The 17968-nt window shown below is 34.9% G+C and overlaps 1 protein-coding gene across 1 annotated transcript in view; it reads left to right on the top strand.

Moving 5' to 3' along the window:
• LOC138692203 (uncharacterized) overlaps positions 1 to 17968 on the top strand; it is a 50723-nt gene that overhangs the window by 7373 nt on the left and 25382 nt on the right. The window contains exon 3 of the mRNA XM_069815293.1: positions 10021 to 10142. Within this exon, the coding sequence (XP_069671394.1) occupies positions 10021 to 10142 (122 nt within the window). The remainder of the gene's footprint in view (positions 1 to 10020; positions 10143 to 17968) is intronic.

The following is a 17968-nucleotide window of genomic DNA, read 5'->3' as shown; positions in this document are numbered from 1 at the left end:
ACGATTAAATTTTTTAAATAAATTAGTTCTTTCCTCCTTACATTCGTCATCAAACCATGTTTTAATTTTTGCATGCACATACTTTGTTTCGTCTCGAATCATGTCGATGCCCGCGTTTTTTACAATTTTATATAATAACTCCATGGCATTTTTTTCTTATTTTTATCACAAAAAACTCAAAACCCACACTTAATATTTCACATATTTTGCTATTTAACCTAATAAAAAATTTTTTTTCCTTATAATTTTCCCATATATACTGTCGTTTTTTTAGTATTATTTATATTTATCTTCTCCAAGAGATTATTTTTCATTTTGCTAATATTTACTTCATTTAAAATTTCAAATTGCATATTGATAATAAGACTAAGATGGTGACTATAGCTAGTCATATCTAACTTAAAGCTTTCTATTAATTCTAGTATATCATATGAACATAGACCTAAGTCAATTACACTGCTTCCATTTTTAGAAATATATGTGAAGTTATCAGATCTACCGCAGCCGAAATTTCCATTAAGGATATATAAATTATTTTCATTACAGAAATTAATTAATTTCCTACCTTCATTATTTATATGTTTATCCATACTTCTTCTTTCTATATTAATGTTATCAAGTATATTTTCTAGTGGATTATGATAATTACTGTTTAATTCTCCTATGCGCGCGTTAAAATCCCCAAAAATTATATACTTAATGTTTCCTACATTTCCCGCAAATGATTCCATTTCCTGACTTAACTTAACGAAAATCTCATTATTATGATATTTTGAATTATGTGGAGGGTTATAAACCACTCCTATCATAATTTTTAGATCGTTCTTACACAAATCAATCTGTAACCATACGACATTCTTTATCTTTGATTTTATTATAGTAACAATATTTTTCCATTCCTCCTTAATAATTACTGCTATTCCTCCTTGCTCCCTTCCAAATTTATGGTTTCTACAACCTTCCACCAACCAGCAACAGTAACCATTTATATTTAATACAAATTTATTGGGAAGCCACGTTTCCACTAGTAATATCAAGTCATTATTACCTAATATATTAACCAATTCTTTTCCTTCAATTTTATTTCTTAAGCCTTCTACATTGTTGAACAATATTCTCAACGTATGACTACCCACATCTAGCTAGATATTATTTTTTCTGATTGGTGGGAAGTTTAATTGATATTGATGCCTTCCCCTTAATTGATAATTATGATCTGTATTTAGCATAGCCTTGGTTTTTTATTGATCTGTTTTAGCTCTAAGAATTTCTCTATTTGCCAATTTACCTCTTAAGACATCCCCATTACTAGCACTCTCCTCAGCTGCCGACACACTTCTGGATCTCCCCATAGTAGACTCCACCTGTCCTCTTGATCGCCTCATATCTCCAATCATGCTGCTCCCCTCCATATGCCCCTCAGCACTGGCTCCTTCGTGTCCTCTTGGCTTGTCAGCTGTTTCCACGTGATGTCTTCCCCCTTCGTTAATATATCTTCCCTCATGAGTAGTGTTGTTCTCGATGTCCGCCTTACTAAAGAAGGCTCTAATATCCCCATCTTTGGATGGCCCAGATAATCTTCTACCGTTGTTTTCCGCCAGCTCACTCCTGCGTGTAGAATCCCCTGCTTGCTCGCTCCTTTCCAAACTTATAGATTTTCTTCCATTTGATATACTTCTACTCCTCCATGTTCGTTGAGGTGATGCAGATCTGTTTCTATATGTCATATTTTTATTTCGACCATGTTCATTATTTTCTTTCATTATATCTTCTACGCTGTGCCGCTTGAAGAATTCCATATCAAATATGTTCCCATTTATCCTCAATTTATCTTTTATCATAACCGCTCTCAAACCTTTTTTCCTCGCCTCTTTTAGTATCGGTATTAATTTCTTTCTAGTATCCCTAATTTCCTTCGTATAATCATTATCAATATTTATTCTTGATCCCCGCAGTCGCTGCGCATTCATAATAATGTGCTCTTTGACAAAATAGCTATTGAATTTCACAACAATCGGGCGATTTCTTCCTCGACCCACCCTGTATGCATTATTTATAGCACTTTCTTCCAAATTTAGTCCAAAATATCTTGTAAGAAACTCCAGCACCAAATAGCACGTATCTAATGCTCTTTCATAATAGTGTTCCTCTATACCGTAAATTACAATGTTATTTACTTTATTTTCACTTTCCATTCTACTTACTGCAGCCTTTAATATGCATTGCTCCTTGATTACATTACTCAATTTGTTTTCGACCTCCGTGTGTTTGTTAATTAGTGTGTCCACATCAGCAGCTACTTTTCTTAGGAGAACACTTACATTTTGGCGGTCCTCTCTCATTTCCTTCATATAGTCCTTCAGCTCCTTCTTGAATCCCTCATCGCAGCTGTCTCTTGAATCCATGTTGCTCGGACCCGGATTTAGCTCCACGTTTCCAATAATTAGTAGCACTGCTAACACTGCCGCCGATATAATTGTGCAGTAATCTACTTCATTCCCCGCACTTACATCGCTTATAAACCTCCTTTGCCGCCTAGCATTGAAACATCCAATGCGTAACCTGTAGGTAACTAGGTCAACACCCATACTTGCTTATATTGCACTTCTAAAGAGCGTCTCCACAATACGTCTTTCCTCTTCACTTGCTGTCTATGAACTGATAATCCACAATTAACTAATTGTAATTTAATGTAAATACGGAATTATATTATATAATTCGTTCGCATTTCACGAAACTAATAGGGATTTAAAATAAAGTCAATGAATTTAATTCCGAATTAAGTGATCACAGCCTTCGGAATCATAGCAAAATAGTAATTTCGAAGGCCATATGCCTTATCGAGTTGTAACCAAACTTGTCCTTGTGCCAATATTTCATGACCACAGAACAAGAAATACAATAAGCAAATATATAAAAAGACACTAATTTTCAGTTACAACTTTCATAATAATTTTCAACAGTAATCTCACTAGACGTTTTGATTTATCTAGAGAAAATCAAAACTCGAGTGAGATTTAATTGACTATTACACGATTAGAAGAAAGTATATAAAGATTAGAAGTAACGAAGTAGGCCTACTCCAATACAATAAAATATTAATTGACTTACGAAAATACAACTGTCTTCAAATGTATTATTGTACCATCTCAACATTACAAATATTACGCTAGATGCATGCTAGATGGCAGTAGTGAGCAATGCCTTCTCGTCGAGAAGTTCTAGATCTACAGTATACACGATGGCAATGTTACTAGTCAAGAAGGCTTTGTTGATTCAATTTCATTTTTATTAAAACAGTTGCATTCCACTTCAATTATCCGAATCCCAGTAATCAACGTCACTTGACAGATTATTTTCAATAAATCTTAATATTAAACAATCTCTGATACATGACTATCCATAATATCATATAGCAGAAGCTATAACATAACCTAACTAATATACACAAGTGTTAGAAAAGTTTTAATTAACGACGATGACATAAAAAATAAACATGAATAATTTTAAAAGGAATAATTATTGAATGTACAATTTTCAAATTTGAATGTGGTTGGTGGTTCAATTGATGTTATATTGGACGTGTGCGTAATAGAAGTGGAACTCGTTGATTTAGGCCTACATGGTGTATTCAACTTATTCAGAATTTCCGAATGAATAATTTTAAAAGGAATAATTATTGAATGTACAATTTTCAAATTTTAATGTGGTTGGTGGTTCAATTGATGTTATATTGGACGTGTGCGTAATAGAAGTGGAACTCGTTGATTTAGGCCTACATGGTGTATTCAACTTATTCAGGATTTCCGAATGGTGCTCTTCATTTATTTGTAAATCGGATTTCAGAAGATGCATAGGTATGATCAGTGATTTTTATTAATTCTTGTTCTTGAATGCCAATGCGAGTCATATTTGAAACTGCTGTGCATCGACTGGAGTGGCTTGTAATTTTATATATATATATATATATATATATATATATATATATATATATATATTTATATATTTTTTTTTGACGTCGACCAGCGCAGTTTCAAATGTTGGCAAACAAAGAAACAAATGCTAGGGACGCGATAAAATTGTGCGATAAGCAGCCATGATAGGTTGAAATACGTCCTTTCGTACCGTTTTATTGGTCAAAAGTAGTATGACGTAGTAAGAGTGTAATAGTCAGTCTAAAATAATTTACGTATAAAAATTAGCACTCAAATGCATAGTTGTGTGTCTCTAGACTTGTTACAATAATTAATAACGTACATTTTTCAGTTTATTAAAAGAATTACTCTTTTTTGTGTTCAGAAAATCTATTCGTACGCGGAAAATATTCGTTGTACGTCACAAGACGTGACTGGAGAAAATCTGAAATATGATGCAATATTTATGACTCTAATAGTGCATCTCGTATGTAACACATGATATTAAAACCCATAGGCAAATTCTTTTCAAGGATATTTTTCATATTTTTGCTTTACTGATTATTGGGGCTTCTACGGATTGGGGAATATACCTGAACAATATTATTCAACATAACCCACGGTTTCAGTCATTTCTACATTTATGGATAACAGTAGAGTGATTGTGATGATATAATATTAATAGCAGAAACACCTGAAAGGCTACAACACATGCTGATGGAATGGAACGAAGAGTTACTGAGAAAAGGGATGCGGATTAATGTCAATAAGAGTAAAGTAATGTGGATCTCTAGGGAAGATAGACAGGGAGTAGAATTTAACATCGAATGTGAAGGACAAAACCTGGAGAGAGTGGAAAGTTTTAAATATCTGGGAACAATAATAACTAGTGATGGAAGAGTAGATCAAGAAATACTGAAGAGGGTAAAGAAAGCAACATCAGCATACTAACAAATAAGTAATACAATAGTTGGGAAAAAAGAAATAACCACTAAGACTAAAAAACAGATATATAATTCAATAATTAAACTATAATACAATATAGTACCGAAACCTTATCACTCTTAGATAAACATCGAAGTAAAGTAACAGCAGTGGAAATGCAATATCTTAGAAGAGCTGTAGGAAAGACCAGGGGCCTGTTTCTCAAAACTCACGGACTAGTAATACTAGTCTGTACAGTAGTAATAATAGTTTGTTTTACAAGTCTGTGTTTCTAGAAACTACAAGGGTAAAGTAGTAGTTACCAGCTCACAGACTAGTAATATTGGTCGATTTCACCAGTTCCTAAGAGATTCTGTTTCTCAAAATGCTAATCTAGTTGATTATACTAGTATTCCACAGGAATATTCCTACAAGACTCTAAAGACTGGTGATTTCTATATTATCAGTTACCAGTGGCAATCTTTCTCAGATAATCAAAACAAAATATTGTAGTTATTTTTTAATATGTGGTTTAGTGATTCCGATTGAAGTAATAAAGAAGTTGTTGTGAGAAGAGCTAAAACTATATCGGGAAAGAACAATTATTATTCCTTTATGGGAGCATTGTTTAAATATAATGAATGGTTTAAATAAAGTGCTGAAAAGCTTGGAGAGTCGTTAAATATAGTGGGACCTGTCATAACAAGACAAACAAATAGAAGTCATGCATTATCAGCAAAGCTTCAAATACAAATGGCTCTACAAATCGGGATGTTGATTATTTTCCAATGCCATCTGGTTTTTCTGTCCTAGACCAGCAACACATGCAGAATTTTTTCCTAATAATCTAATACCAATTCATCTACTGCAGTAATTTTTGCTGGCTTTCCTCCTCCACTGCCAGTTCTTCTGACATTGTCAACTTTAGCCTACAAATTAAATACAAAACGACACTAATTTACGAATAGATCAAACGTAAAACTGAAAAAAAAAACAAAAAAAAAAAAAAACAAAAAAAAAAATAGCGAATTTTTCAAGTCATAAGTAGCATTCATGTCGCCAGTAGACCCACTAGCTACATAATGTGTTCATATTATGATACTGTGAACTTGAATTGGTACTCGTCAAAGTTGCTTTCTTAATGTTGGGCCAGTAAGTGTCCCTAACGTAGCCTATGCATAATCTTTGTTCTGAGGTATCAATTCCATAGCCTCACATATTACAAATTTTTTTGTCCATTCGTTTACTTTATCATTTTTTGTTACTATGCTTGAAAAAGCACCAAATAATATATCCTTTGATTCATTAATCATATTGAGTGTAGTTAATTTGCTTTCAATTGATGGAATTTCAAGAAAAGAGAGAAGTAAGAACCAAAACACAAACAACTTAGCCTTCTAACCTCAAATAACAATACCTACCAATGGCTATAAACAAATGAACTCAATCAGCTGACTAGTGAAAAAGATCATGTGACTAGTGAAAAATTGCCACAAGTTAATAGACTGGTAAAATAGTTTGAGAAACAGAATCTACTAGAGCTGATGAAATATACTCTGGTAACTAGTAACTGGTGAACTACTAATTAGTATTTTTGAGAAACAGGCCCCAGAAGAGATAGGATAAGGAATGATAGGACAAGAGAAGAAGTTAAAATGAGAAAATCATTAACAGAGGTGATTAATGAAAGGCAGTTGAAATGGTTTGGGCATGTATATCGTATGGGAGAGGAAAGGAAGGTTAAACAGGTGATGGAAATGAGAGTGGAAGAAGAAAGAGAAGAGGAAGACCAAGGATTAAATGGGAGGATACAATAGAAAGAATAGGTCAACAGAAAGGAAAAATAACGGTAGAGATGAAGATAATGTGTAGAGACCGGGAAAAATGGATGAAATGGACGGAGAAAGGCGAACCCGACGCTTAGCAGCAGAAGGGACTGAAGAAGAAGAAGAAGAAGAAGAAGAAGAAGAAGAAGAAGAAGAAGAAGAAGAAGAAGGATTGTTACAGACAACTCAATTGTATGAAGGAAAATTCAAACATACCAACATTATAATATATCGAAAATAATTATGCCTATGTATACTTGACTCAGGTTTTGAAGAAGACGGTTTCTCTTCATTCCTGCATTTCCCCTGTAAAGAGAGAGGGGTATTCCACGTGTTTTTCCATAGCACAGTGTTCCTGAACTACTATTCGTTTTATAGATTAAATTTCCTCATTACATGATTTCCAGTACAGTGTTTGTTCATTTGTTTCTGCGATTACCAGAAAATTCTTAATTATTGCATTCAACGTCACGCGATTGGGGGATTTAACTTCTGTCACGTTGAAAATCGATCGTTAAATTGTACAACTCCACTGCGAACGTTAGTACGTAATGAAACTGCTGCTCTACTGTGCATATTATTGTAATATAGTAACTTAAGTCATCCACCCATAGTTGCGGATACACTAGGAGTTCTTTAAATGAACAGCGTATAGTATGCTAGTCCATGTACATTATCTATACTACTAATAAATCTGTAGCCGAAATTTTTCTGGTAATTTTTTATTTTCCAAAAATAATTGGTCCTAACATATATAATTAACCGCCCTGAAACCGAAAATCGCTTTTTTGAAATTTTTGTTTGTATGTCTGTCTGTCTGTCTGTCTGTTTGTTACCTTTTCACGCGATAATGGCTGAAACGATTTATATGAAAATTGGAATATCAAGTAAGTTCGTTGTAACTTAGAATTTAGCCTATATGGCTTTCAAAATATTTTATTGAGAAGGAGGGTTATAAGGGGGCTTGAATTAAATAAAGCGAAATATCTCCCTTATTATTAATTTTCATGAAAAATATTACATGAAAAACGTTTCTTTAAAAATAATTCCCGATAAGTTTTATTCCATGCAAAATTTTTATAGGACTGATATTTAATGAGATAAATGAGTTTCAAAATTACAATAACAACGCCATCTAAGGCGGTGTAATGAAATAAAAAACAAATGACTTCGTCTATAAGGGGCCTTGGACAACAACAATCGAAAGCTATGAAACATACGGTAGCCTACAGAGAATGTTTCTGTGTTTGTATGAAGTAATATCGGAAGCTAAATTAACCGATTTGTATAATTAATTATTAATTTACCATTGGAAAGTGTAGTTTCTCTAGATGGACATAATGCTATAATGTTATTACAGTAACTTATGAGTGAATCGAGGACAGGTAAGATTAAAATAGCTTCTTATGCACAGAAAACTTGATAGGCATTCGTTTCCTGTATTTCCTAAAATAATTTTTATGACCAAATGAGTGGTCTCTGGATCAAAATGATCGCATTTTAATTTTTTAATACAATTTAAATTAAGTAACATAATAAACGATTTATCCTTCTATCAAACACGAATGTTCCCTGGATCAAATGTCCTATTTTAATTATGTAATTACTTTATATTTATTTCTAACGGGTGCAGCGGAGAGCACGGGTACGGCTAGTCTACAATATATGCCTGCTACATTCATCCTGAAAACAACGTTTTTGCAATACTTGATATGTAACTTCATTATTTATGTATTTGGCAGTGGAAGTAAAATTTACAATTCATTTCTTAAATTCCATGGCAACAATTCTTGAACAGGTCTGAAATACTTACAGCACTAATTTGACAGGTCTGAAATACAGTACGAGTTGGAAATAACGGAGCACCCAACAGAATAGTAACCCAACAACCAAATTCTAACACATAAACAAGTAACATAGCAACCAAGTCATGTGTTACTTGAAATAATGAATCTGTTGCAAAATTTTGAAATGAAATTTTGATTTATTACTACTTTTTATATTTTTTTCAAGTATTGCTAAAAGTTATTCACTAACCGCAAAATTAAGTGACTTATCTGAATTCGAATGCTTGGAAACCTCAGCCCTCGGGTTCTCAAACTACATTCTCGACCAGATACGTCTCACATTTCTCGGTACGTACAATTACTATTTGGTACGAAGTTCCTAAGACTGGTGTTAACATTATACATTTTGGTGTTATGTTACCTGATTGAATAGTTTCGATATTGTTTCCATCATCCTCTGAATCATATTATTATTATTATTATTATTATTATTATTATTATTATTATTATTATTATGCGTGTTATTATTGGGTTGAGAAGCTTTTATCATCCAGTCTGCTGTCCAAAAATCTGAAAGTTAGAATTTATAAAACAGTTATATTACCGGTTCTTCTGTATGGTTGTGAAACTTGGACTCTCACTCTGAGAGAGGAACATAGGTTAAGGGTGTTTGAGAATAAGGTGCTTAGGAAAATATTTGGGGCTAAGCGGGATGCAATTACGGGAGAATGGAGAAAGTTACACAACGCAGAACTGCATGCATTGTACTCTTCACCTGACATAATTAGGAACATTAAATCCTGACGTTTGAGATGGGCAGGGCATGTAGCACGTATGGGCGAATCCAGAAATGCATATAGAGTGTTAGTTGGGAGACCGGAGGGAAAAAGACCTTTAGGGAGGCCGAGACGTAGATAGGAGGATAATATTAAATGGATTTGAGGGAGGTGGGATATGATGATAGAGATTGGATTAATCTTGCACAGGATAGGGACCGATGGCGGGCTTATGTGAAGGCGGCAATGAACCTTCGGGTTCCTTAAAAGCCATTTGTAAGTAAGTAATTATTATTATTATTATTATTATTATTATTATTATTATTATTATTATTATTATTATTATTACCATTAGGTTGTACAATGATAGTGGGACATCTTCTATTTATTTATTTTATTGGCATAGTACTTCACAAGGAATACTGACATTTATTATAAACGGGTACTGTAATATATAATACGTGAAAGTTAGTGAAGTAATCAATATATTTTTAGACATATTTTGATTATACGCTTTTGTAGTAATTTTTGTAGCTTTCTTATGGATTTAGAAACATTGCCCCATGTGGCATCATAAAGTAATATCGATTGCACAAAGGATAAATATATTTTAAAAAAATATTAGCCCTATTGGGATCTTGCGAATATAGAGTACCGGTAAGTAATATATTTAAGTTATGTATGATTCTGCGTAATTCAGTACATAATAGTACAACATGTTTGAATATTTTAATAGTGTGATTATAATCAATATATATGGCATTGTGTGATTAATATCTACATTTTTTTTCAGGTGCAGGAGGAAAAAACATATAATTACTACACTACATTGACAAACTCGAAAATATTCACCGACAGTATCTGCTTCCTCGAAGACGATTTCGCCTGGAATAGTTATTATGCTATTTCACGACCGTGAGTCAATTATACAGTGTTTAGTACGTTATTTTACGACGCTTTATCAACATCTTAGGTTACTTAGCGTCTGAATGAGATGAAGATGATAATGCCAGTGAAATGAGTCCGGGGTCCAGCACCGAAAGTTACCCAGCATTTGCTCATATTGAGTTGAGGAAACCCCCGGAAAAAGATACAACCAGGTAACTTGCCCCAACCGGGAATCGAACCCGGTCCACCTGGTTTCGCGGCCAGACGCGCTAACCGTTACTCCACAGGTGTGGACTATACAGTGTTAAGTAGAACAAATCATTTCATATCTAATTCTTATTACCTGAGATCGGAATCTTATCCACTATTCTTTGAAGTTAAGTGAGTACGGAGATTGTGCAATGAGTAGCCTTAGTAATTCAGCTACCTATAAGCTGGAATTAAATTGCCTAATTCGAAGTATATGTGACGTCACAGCACAGCTACGTTCATATACAAAATAATTACGCATCCTCTAGTAAGTCAAAGCCGAAATACAGTCATAGTGGGTTATCAAGCAGCGCTGTTCTGTTACTGGTCTTATTATTTAAATAAGAATGATTTCAAGAGCAGGGCTGTCTTGTGTATTACAGAAGAAGACACATAGTCTTTGCTGTGAACTTTTAAATTAAAATGTTACTGCTTGACAGGCACTACTCTTAATTAAATATTTAAGCGTATTTATAATCTTAGTTTAAATTTAACACGTGAAAGTGATCACCATAATCATAAACATGTTTCTAAATATTTGTCTAATTTACAACAATTTCTGATGTAAAATTTCAACTTAAAATGTTATTGTTTGATAGGTACCGCTCTTAATTTAATGTTTAAGACTACATTACGATAATTTTTGTTGTAAAATTTTAATTTAAAACACCGGTACAACTGTAACATAGGTACTGCCCTTGTGTACAAGTGGACTTTCCAACAAAATATTTAAAGTGCTTGTCCTCAACTGTGTTGAATGTTGTCCTACAGTAGATCTCTGCTAAATTCATCCGCAGGCACTGAATTACTATTTGAAGGTAGATCGTCAGACTCACTTCTTTCTAACAATTACAAATTATTTAGGTTTTTTTTTTTAAATTACAGTCTTACATAAATTACACACAATTATGCCGCAACTTATCCAGGCATACTGTCTTTCGAACTCCTCTACTCACTTCTGTACTTTCCCACTTGTTTTAGGCAGCTTTATTTCAACTAATAATGTATAATATCAAAAACAGTGCTAAACTGAAGCAAACTGTACTTGTTTAGGAGTAAGAAACCTGATTTATAATGACTTTGTAGCGCGCATTACTTGTGTTTGTAAGCAGGGTGTCTATTGAAGGACACGTGGCATAATGTATACCATGTGCACACTTAAACTCATTCCAAAGTTGTTGGACTAAGAAAACGGTCTTTACTTATTACTAGCTGCATGTGTGTGTTCAAAGAGGAGAACGCTGATATTCAGCGTACAGGTTGAACCACAAGTAATGTCATTAATTTCAGACAAAAGACAATTTTGTTCATGCAAATTAAGCTTTCAGGAATAACTCCCTGTAAAGTTAATTTGAATAATTTCGAGGGAAAAATTGTTCCGGGGCCGGGTATCGAACCCGGGACCTTTGGTTAAACGTACCAACGCTCTCCCACTGAGCTACCCGGGAACTCTACCCGACACCCGGGTAGCTCAGTGGGAAAGCGTTGGTACGTTTAACCAAAGGTCCCGGGTTCGATAACCGGCACCGGAACAATTTTTCCCTCGAAATTATTCAAATTAACTTTACAGGGAGTTATTCCTGAAAGCTTAATTTGCATAATACACGTCACTGTACGTAACAGAAAACCACAATTTGAAGTCACACAGAGTTAGTGTGCACTCAAATGTTGGTTGCTTGACGGTTGTCAGCCCACTTTGAGGTCTGTGGATATAGAGGGAAAAATTGGATCGGTGTCGGGTAGACTTCCCGGGTAGCTCAGTGGGAGAGCGTTGGTACGTTTAACCAAAGGTCCCAGGTTCGATACCCGGCCCCGGAACAATTTTTCCCTCGAAATTATTCAAATTAACTTTACAGGGAGTTATACCTGAAATCTTGATTTGCATAATACACATCACTGTACGTAACAGAAAGCCACAATTTAAAGTCACACAGAGTTAGTGTGCACTCAAATGTTGGTTGCTTGAGGTCTGTGGATATAGAGGGAAAATTGGATCGGTGTCGGGTAGAGTTCCCGGGTAGCTCAGTGGGAGAGCGTTGGTACGTTTAACCAAAGGTCCCGGGTTCGATACCCGGCCCCGGAACAATTTTTCCCTCAGAATTATTCAATTTTGTTCATTTTTGCTTCCTTTTCAAGAAAAAAATTGTTTTATGTGAAACATTTCATAGCGTGTTTTGGGAAAGCCATTGATTTAATTCCGAATTCTGTGCCCAGTCAATTTAAGAGAGCAGCGTATTGTGATAAGTGATTGAAAGAATTTTAGTTGTCCTTTAAATTTGCAGAAATTTGATACGAACAAATGCAGCAAATTTTCGTTCTGCAAATGAATTTTAAAATTACGGTTAACTCTTGGTAGATCCTTCTGTTAGTGCATTAAGGTTATAGCCTGTGAGAAGGCAGATAAATGAGTGATGCTGCGAACGAAATTAAAACCCATATGCATAGTCGCATTTGAGACCGGTCTGGAGAAAACGGTACAATTCGTATGCACATTTATAAATTTAGACTGCTTGAGACTGCCAATGAGCGGTCTTGGGATAATCTCAGTCAGCTGTAAAACAAAAAACAAATTGTGGCTATTTTGAATGACGATTTAATCATTTTTCTTAATTTTATTGGAAATGAAGATGCCATTGAACATAAACCTCGCTTGCCAAGAAGATATTTTAGAGACAATGAAAATCCACCATAATTTTGCGATGATGAGCACTTTTGCAAACGTTAAAGATTCACAAAGGACACCATTGTAAATGACTATTATATTACATTGTCGGTTGAAGAGCTAAAGATAAGAGACGGCGGTGATATTTCTGTTCGAAGGATTCTGCAATTCTTGAGTGTCCTAAGATTTAATGCAACGGGAGATTTTCAAGTGGATGTAACTTAAAACTTACCATAATTACACAAGACACGAAACTTTACTAAAGTGTGTTTTTTTTAGGTTATAATATCCAAATTAACTTGTTATAAAAGTTGGGTTTATTTTAATATTACTGTTACCAAATCGGCTAAATGTTCTTAAGTAATATCTTATTGTATTATGTGGTAACACGATTTTATGCAACGAGAAACTGAATAAAACCTACAAGTTATCAAAAGTAATCTCACTAGAGGTTTTGATTTATCTAGACAAAATCAAAACTCGAGTGGGCTTTAATTGATTACACGATTCGAAGAAAGTATATAAAGATTAGAAGTAACGAAGTACTCCAATACAATAAAATATTAATTGACTTACGAAAATATAAAACTGTCTTCAAATTTGTACCATTTCATCATTATAAATATTACGCTAATAGATGGCAATAGTGTGTTATGAATAGCTGTTTTCTTATCAGTTGTGCCAACTATGGAATCTTCATTGAACTGTGTGGACGGTTACTGGTCAAGAAGGCTTTGTTGATTCAGTTTCATTTTTATTAAAACAGTTATATTCCACTTCAATTATCCGGATCCCAGTAATCAACGTCACTTGACAGATGATTTTCAATAAATCTTAGTATTAAACAATCTCTGATACGTGACTATCCATAATATCATATAGCAAAACCTATAACATAACCTAAATAATATAAACATTTCTTATTTTATTTTAGTAGGTTATTTTACGACGCTTTATCAACATTTTAGGTTATTTAGCGTCTGAATGAGATGAAGATGATAATGCCAGTGAAATGAGTCCGGGATTCAACACCGATAGTTACCCAGCATTTGCTCATATTGGATTGAGAGAAAACCCTGGGAAAACCTCAACCAGGTAACTTGCCCCAATCGGGAATCGAACCCGGGCCACCTGGTTTCGCGGCTAGACACGCTAACCGTTACTCCATAATATAAACAAGTGTTAGAAAAGTTTTAATTTGGGATGATGAAATAAACAAAAAAAGTTTTAATTAACGATGATGAAATAAAAAATAAACATGGATAATTTTAAAAGCAACAATTACTGAATGTACAATTTTCAAATTTGAATGTTTTAGTGGTTGGTGGTTCAGTTGATGTTATATTGGACGTGTGCGTAAAAGAAGTGGAACTCGTTGATGTACATGGTGTATCCCTCAACTTATTCAGGATTTCCGAGTGATGCTCTTCGTTTATTTGTAAATAAGATATCAGGGAAGATGCATAGCTACATATGACCAGTGATCTTTATTCATTCTTGTTCTTGAATGCCAATGCGAGTCATATTTGAAACTGCTGTGCATCGACTGGAGTGGTTTGTAATTTTATGTCTGTTTGACGTCCAGGCCAGTGCAGTTTGAAATGTTGGCAAACAAAAAAACAACAAATGCCAGGGAAGCGATAAAATTAAACAAATGCTAGGGACGCGATAAAATTGTGCGATAAGCAGCCATGATTGGTTGAAAGACGTCCTTTCGTACCGTTTTATTGGTCAAAAGTAGTATGACGTAGTAAAAATGTAATAGTCATATTAATACGAGCAGGCAATACACGAAACTTTATCCCAGTGTGTGTTGTTAGGTTTTTAATACATGCTTTAACATCTGCGGTCATATCGCGTGTAATGGTCTGTGGGTATGTCAGTAGGCCGTTTTTACCATTGTTGAGATCCTGTTTCTATTGCCGTGTATTATCGAAGGCTTGTATTCATGTACCGTAACTGATAGATTTTGATTAACGTTTATGATATTTGTGACTGAGGCGGTGATTAATCATGGTAGGCTGTGTAAATTTCCAATCCGACATTTGTCTTTGTGACTGAGGGAAACCATGAAAAACTCCAGTGCGATTGGCCGGCCACGAGGTTTGACCCCGGGCCCTCCCGAATGAGAGTCTTAAACGTTACCGTCTGAACCACCTCGCTCGGTGTTGTTAGGTTATAATAGCCAAATTACCTTCGTTACAAGTTGGGTATATTTTAATATTATTGGCACCACGATCGTTAACAGTGCTGATTCGGAAGATACTGCAGAGGCGAGGACTGAGGTGGGTCGGTTCGTACCCTAAACGTCAGAGGCTACTTCTATACTCCAGATAAGAAAAATATTCAGGTAAAGAAACATTTGATGCGAAGTGTAGGGCCTATTATGCCGCTGTGATATGTTCGTAAATATGATCATATTACCCCATCCCTGGAAGCAATAGGTTGGCTTAAACTAGATAAGAAAAGATATTTACAGTCACTTCTCTTTCTCTTCGAAATCTTGAACTCTTCTATTCCTTCGTACCTGTCGTCTCGCTTCACTTACCTTTCTTCCCACCATAATCTGAACACACGCTCTCGTCATGAAACAATACTAACAATACCATCCCATCGCACCTCCTCATACTCATCTTCTTTCACAATAGCCCTGCCAAGACTCTGGAATTCGCTACCTGCTAGCATCAGGGACTGTCGAAATAAAATTGAATTCAAACGAAAACTTACTAGGCACTTGGTCAGTAATTGATTACTTGTAAATAGTTTCTTTAATCTATCACAAAATATTTCAATATTCAGTAATTTCATCTCTATAAAATTTTTTATTCTAGATTTAATTTGTAATTCAGTAAATATAAAATATTCGTTGTTTCTCTATGATAAATTATCTAGCTTTAATTATTCAGATAATCTTTTCGTACTTTGATTTTATTCTAATTGTAAATTTAATACTAATTGTAATGTTATTTGTAATTGTAATTGTAAATCTAATACTAATTGTAATTTTATTGTTGATATTGTAGTTGGAATCTCCTGGTAGAGGGGCAGAGAAGGCCTGACGGCCTTATCTCTACCAGGTTAAATAAATAAATAAATACTAAATAAATAAATAAATACTAACGTGATTTGTCTTATTATTGCAGCGCGGGAACTGTCCACGTGCGTTCGGTACAGTCTGTTAACATGGAAATTAGTTTCAGTTACTATGAGACATGTATGGAATTCTATAACGCATTTTATAATACCTTGTTAATGATTAGTCCGATTTTTCCACATAAGAACGATATGGAGGTAAATAAATATTTGATAACTATATGCAAATTGTAGCCTATTACGTGCCACCGGCGTAGCTCAGTCGGCTAAGGCGCTTGTCTGCCGCTCTGGAGTTCCGATAGGGCAAGGGTTCGATTCACGCTTGGGTTGATTATTTATCTGGTTGGGTTTTCCTACCCGTAAGGAAAATGTCAGGTAATCTATGGCAAGTCCTCGGCCTCATCTCTCCAAATACCATATCGCTATCACCAATCACTCGGCGATAAAGTAACCTAGTAGTCGATACAGCGTCATTAAATAGCCAACTAAAACAATTGTATTACGCAGTCGTCTTAATGCTATTCCTCTGTGCATTGTACACCATGCTACAGCATAGATTCCGATCTCTCTTAGTGTTCTGTTCAGTATAATATTAATAGTCTAATGTTTAAATGCACGTACGGGAGTAGTAGCATTACGAAAGAGCGAGACAAGTCTCTGCATTACATTCGAAAGGTACAGGTTATCTTAGGTTGTGACGCAGTTATAGTTGCATCGTGGCTTACGTAGTTGCATGAAAAACAACAATACGGACTAACGCAATCCCGCCTACTTTACAGTTGGAACCACCGGTTCTGGCGAATGACCTTGCTGACAGTGCCAGTTGACGAGCTATTTGTTGTCCTTCATGAATGAGATGGCGGTAACGTTTTCCTCTGCTACTCTCTTTCCAGCTAAAGATTGAAGTAAATATAAATAAATGCACGTGGCATAATGGTTCCTGCTTCGCTATTGGACGCACAACACCTACAAACTCATGCTTGTCATCTTCTTCCTCACATTAAAATAGTTCCTTCTAAAATAATAAAATGTATAATATACATGGAATACGAGTGAATTAAACATGCTTATAAGAACACTTTCTTACAATTTAAACAACATGTTTATATTAGTAGTTTCAGACATTGCGTGTTAAATCATTGTAACGTGTATTATGGCAACGCGCATGCGTAATAGGCATTAAATCCCTCCCAAGGTGACTTGCAGCTTCACAGAGCACATCAGCACAGCTGGTATAACACAGTGCGAGATTCAGTGTTGTCAACCTCATATAAATTTCTGTAAAATTAAAGAAATTCTTCACTCTTCAAAGAATAACATTTAATCACGAATCTACAGAAAATGAAAGTCCACTATTCCCAGTAGATAAATAATAAATATTAACCCTCTGTGAGCATTTTACGGGTTAGTTCAATGAATATGTTGAAATGTCTGCAATATATCAGACGGTGGCTGCCCTGCGTGCTCACTTGCTGAAAATAATGCGCCCTGGTGGCTGCTTTGGTAGCTAGCTTGCGATTGCGGAGTAATACATTTCGGTTTTGTTTACGTCTACTTCAATCTTTAGTTGGATATAGAGTAGTAGGCCTATCATTGTTATGAAACATACAAATTGACCACAGCATAGTCCGAGTGGATAATTTGTAGCGTGCCGCAAGCGACTTTCGTGCGCAATGATTTTACAGTATGTCTCCCAGTACGTGTAATATTTGTTTAGTTTTTGGAGGTGACTGTCCAGAGTCCAATAGAATACTCGGGCGTGCATGTTTACTCTTATGTCCTACCCATTCCAGCTGCGACAGAGATAACAATCGAACTTGTAGCGGTGAGGAACTCGATCTCGAGTTCA

Source organism: Periplaneta americana, chromosome 2 (genome assembly GCF_040183065.1).
Source record: "Periplaneta americana isolate PAMFEO1 chromosome 2, P.americana_PAMFEO1_priV1, whole genome shotgun sequence".
NCBI lineage: Eukaryota > Metazoa > Arthropoda > Insecta > Blattodea > Blattidae > Periplaneta > Periplaneta americana.
The sequence above is the reverse complement of the archived record's forward strand: the minus strand, read 5'-3'. Positions and strand labels throughout refer to the sequence as shown.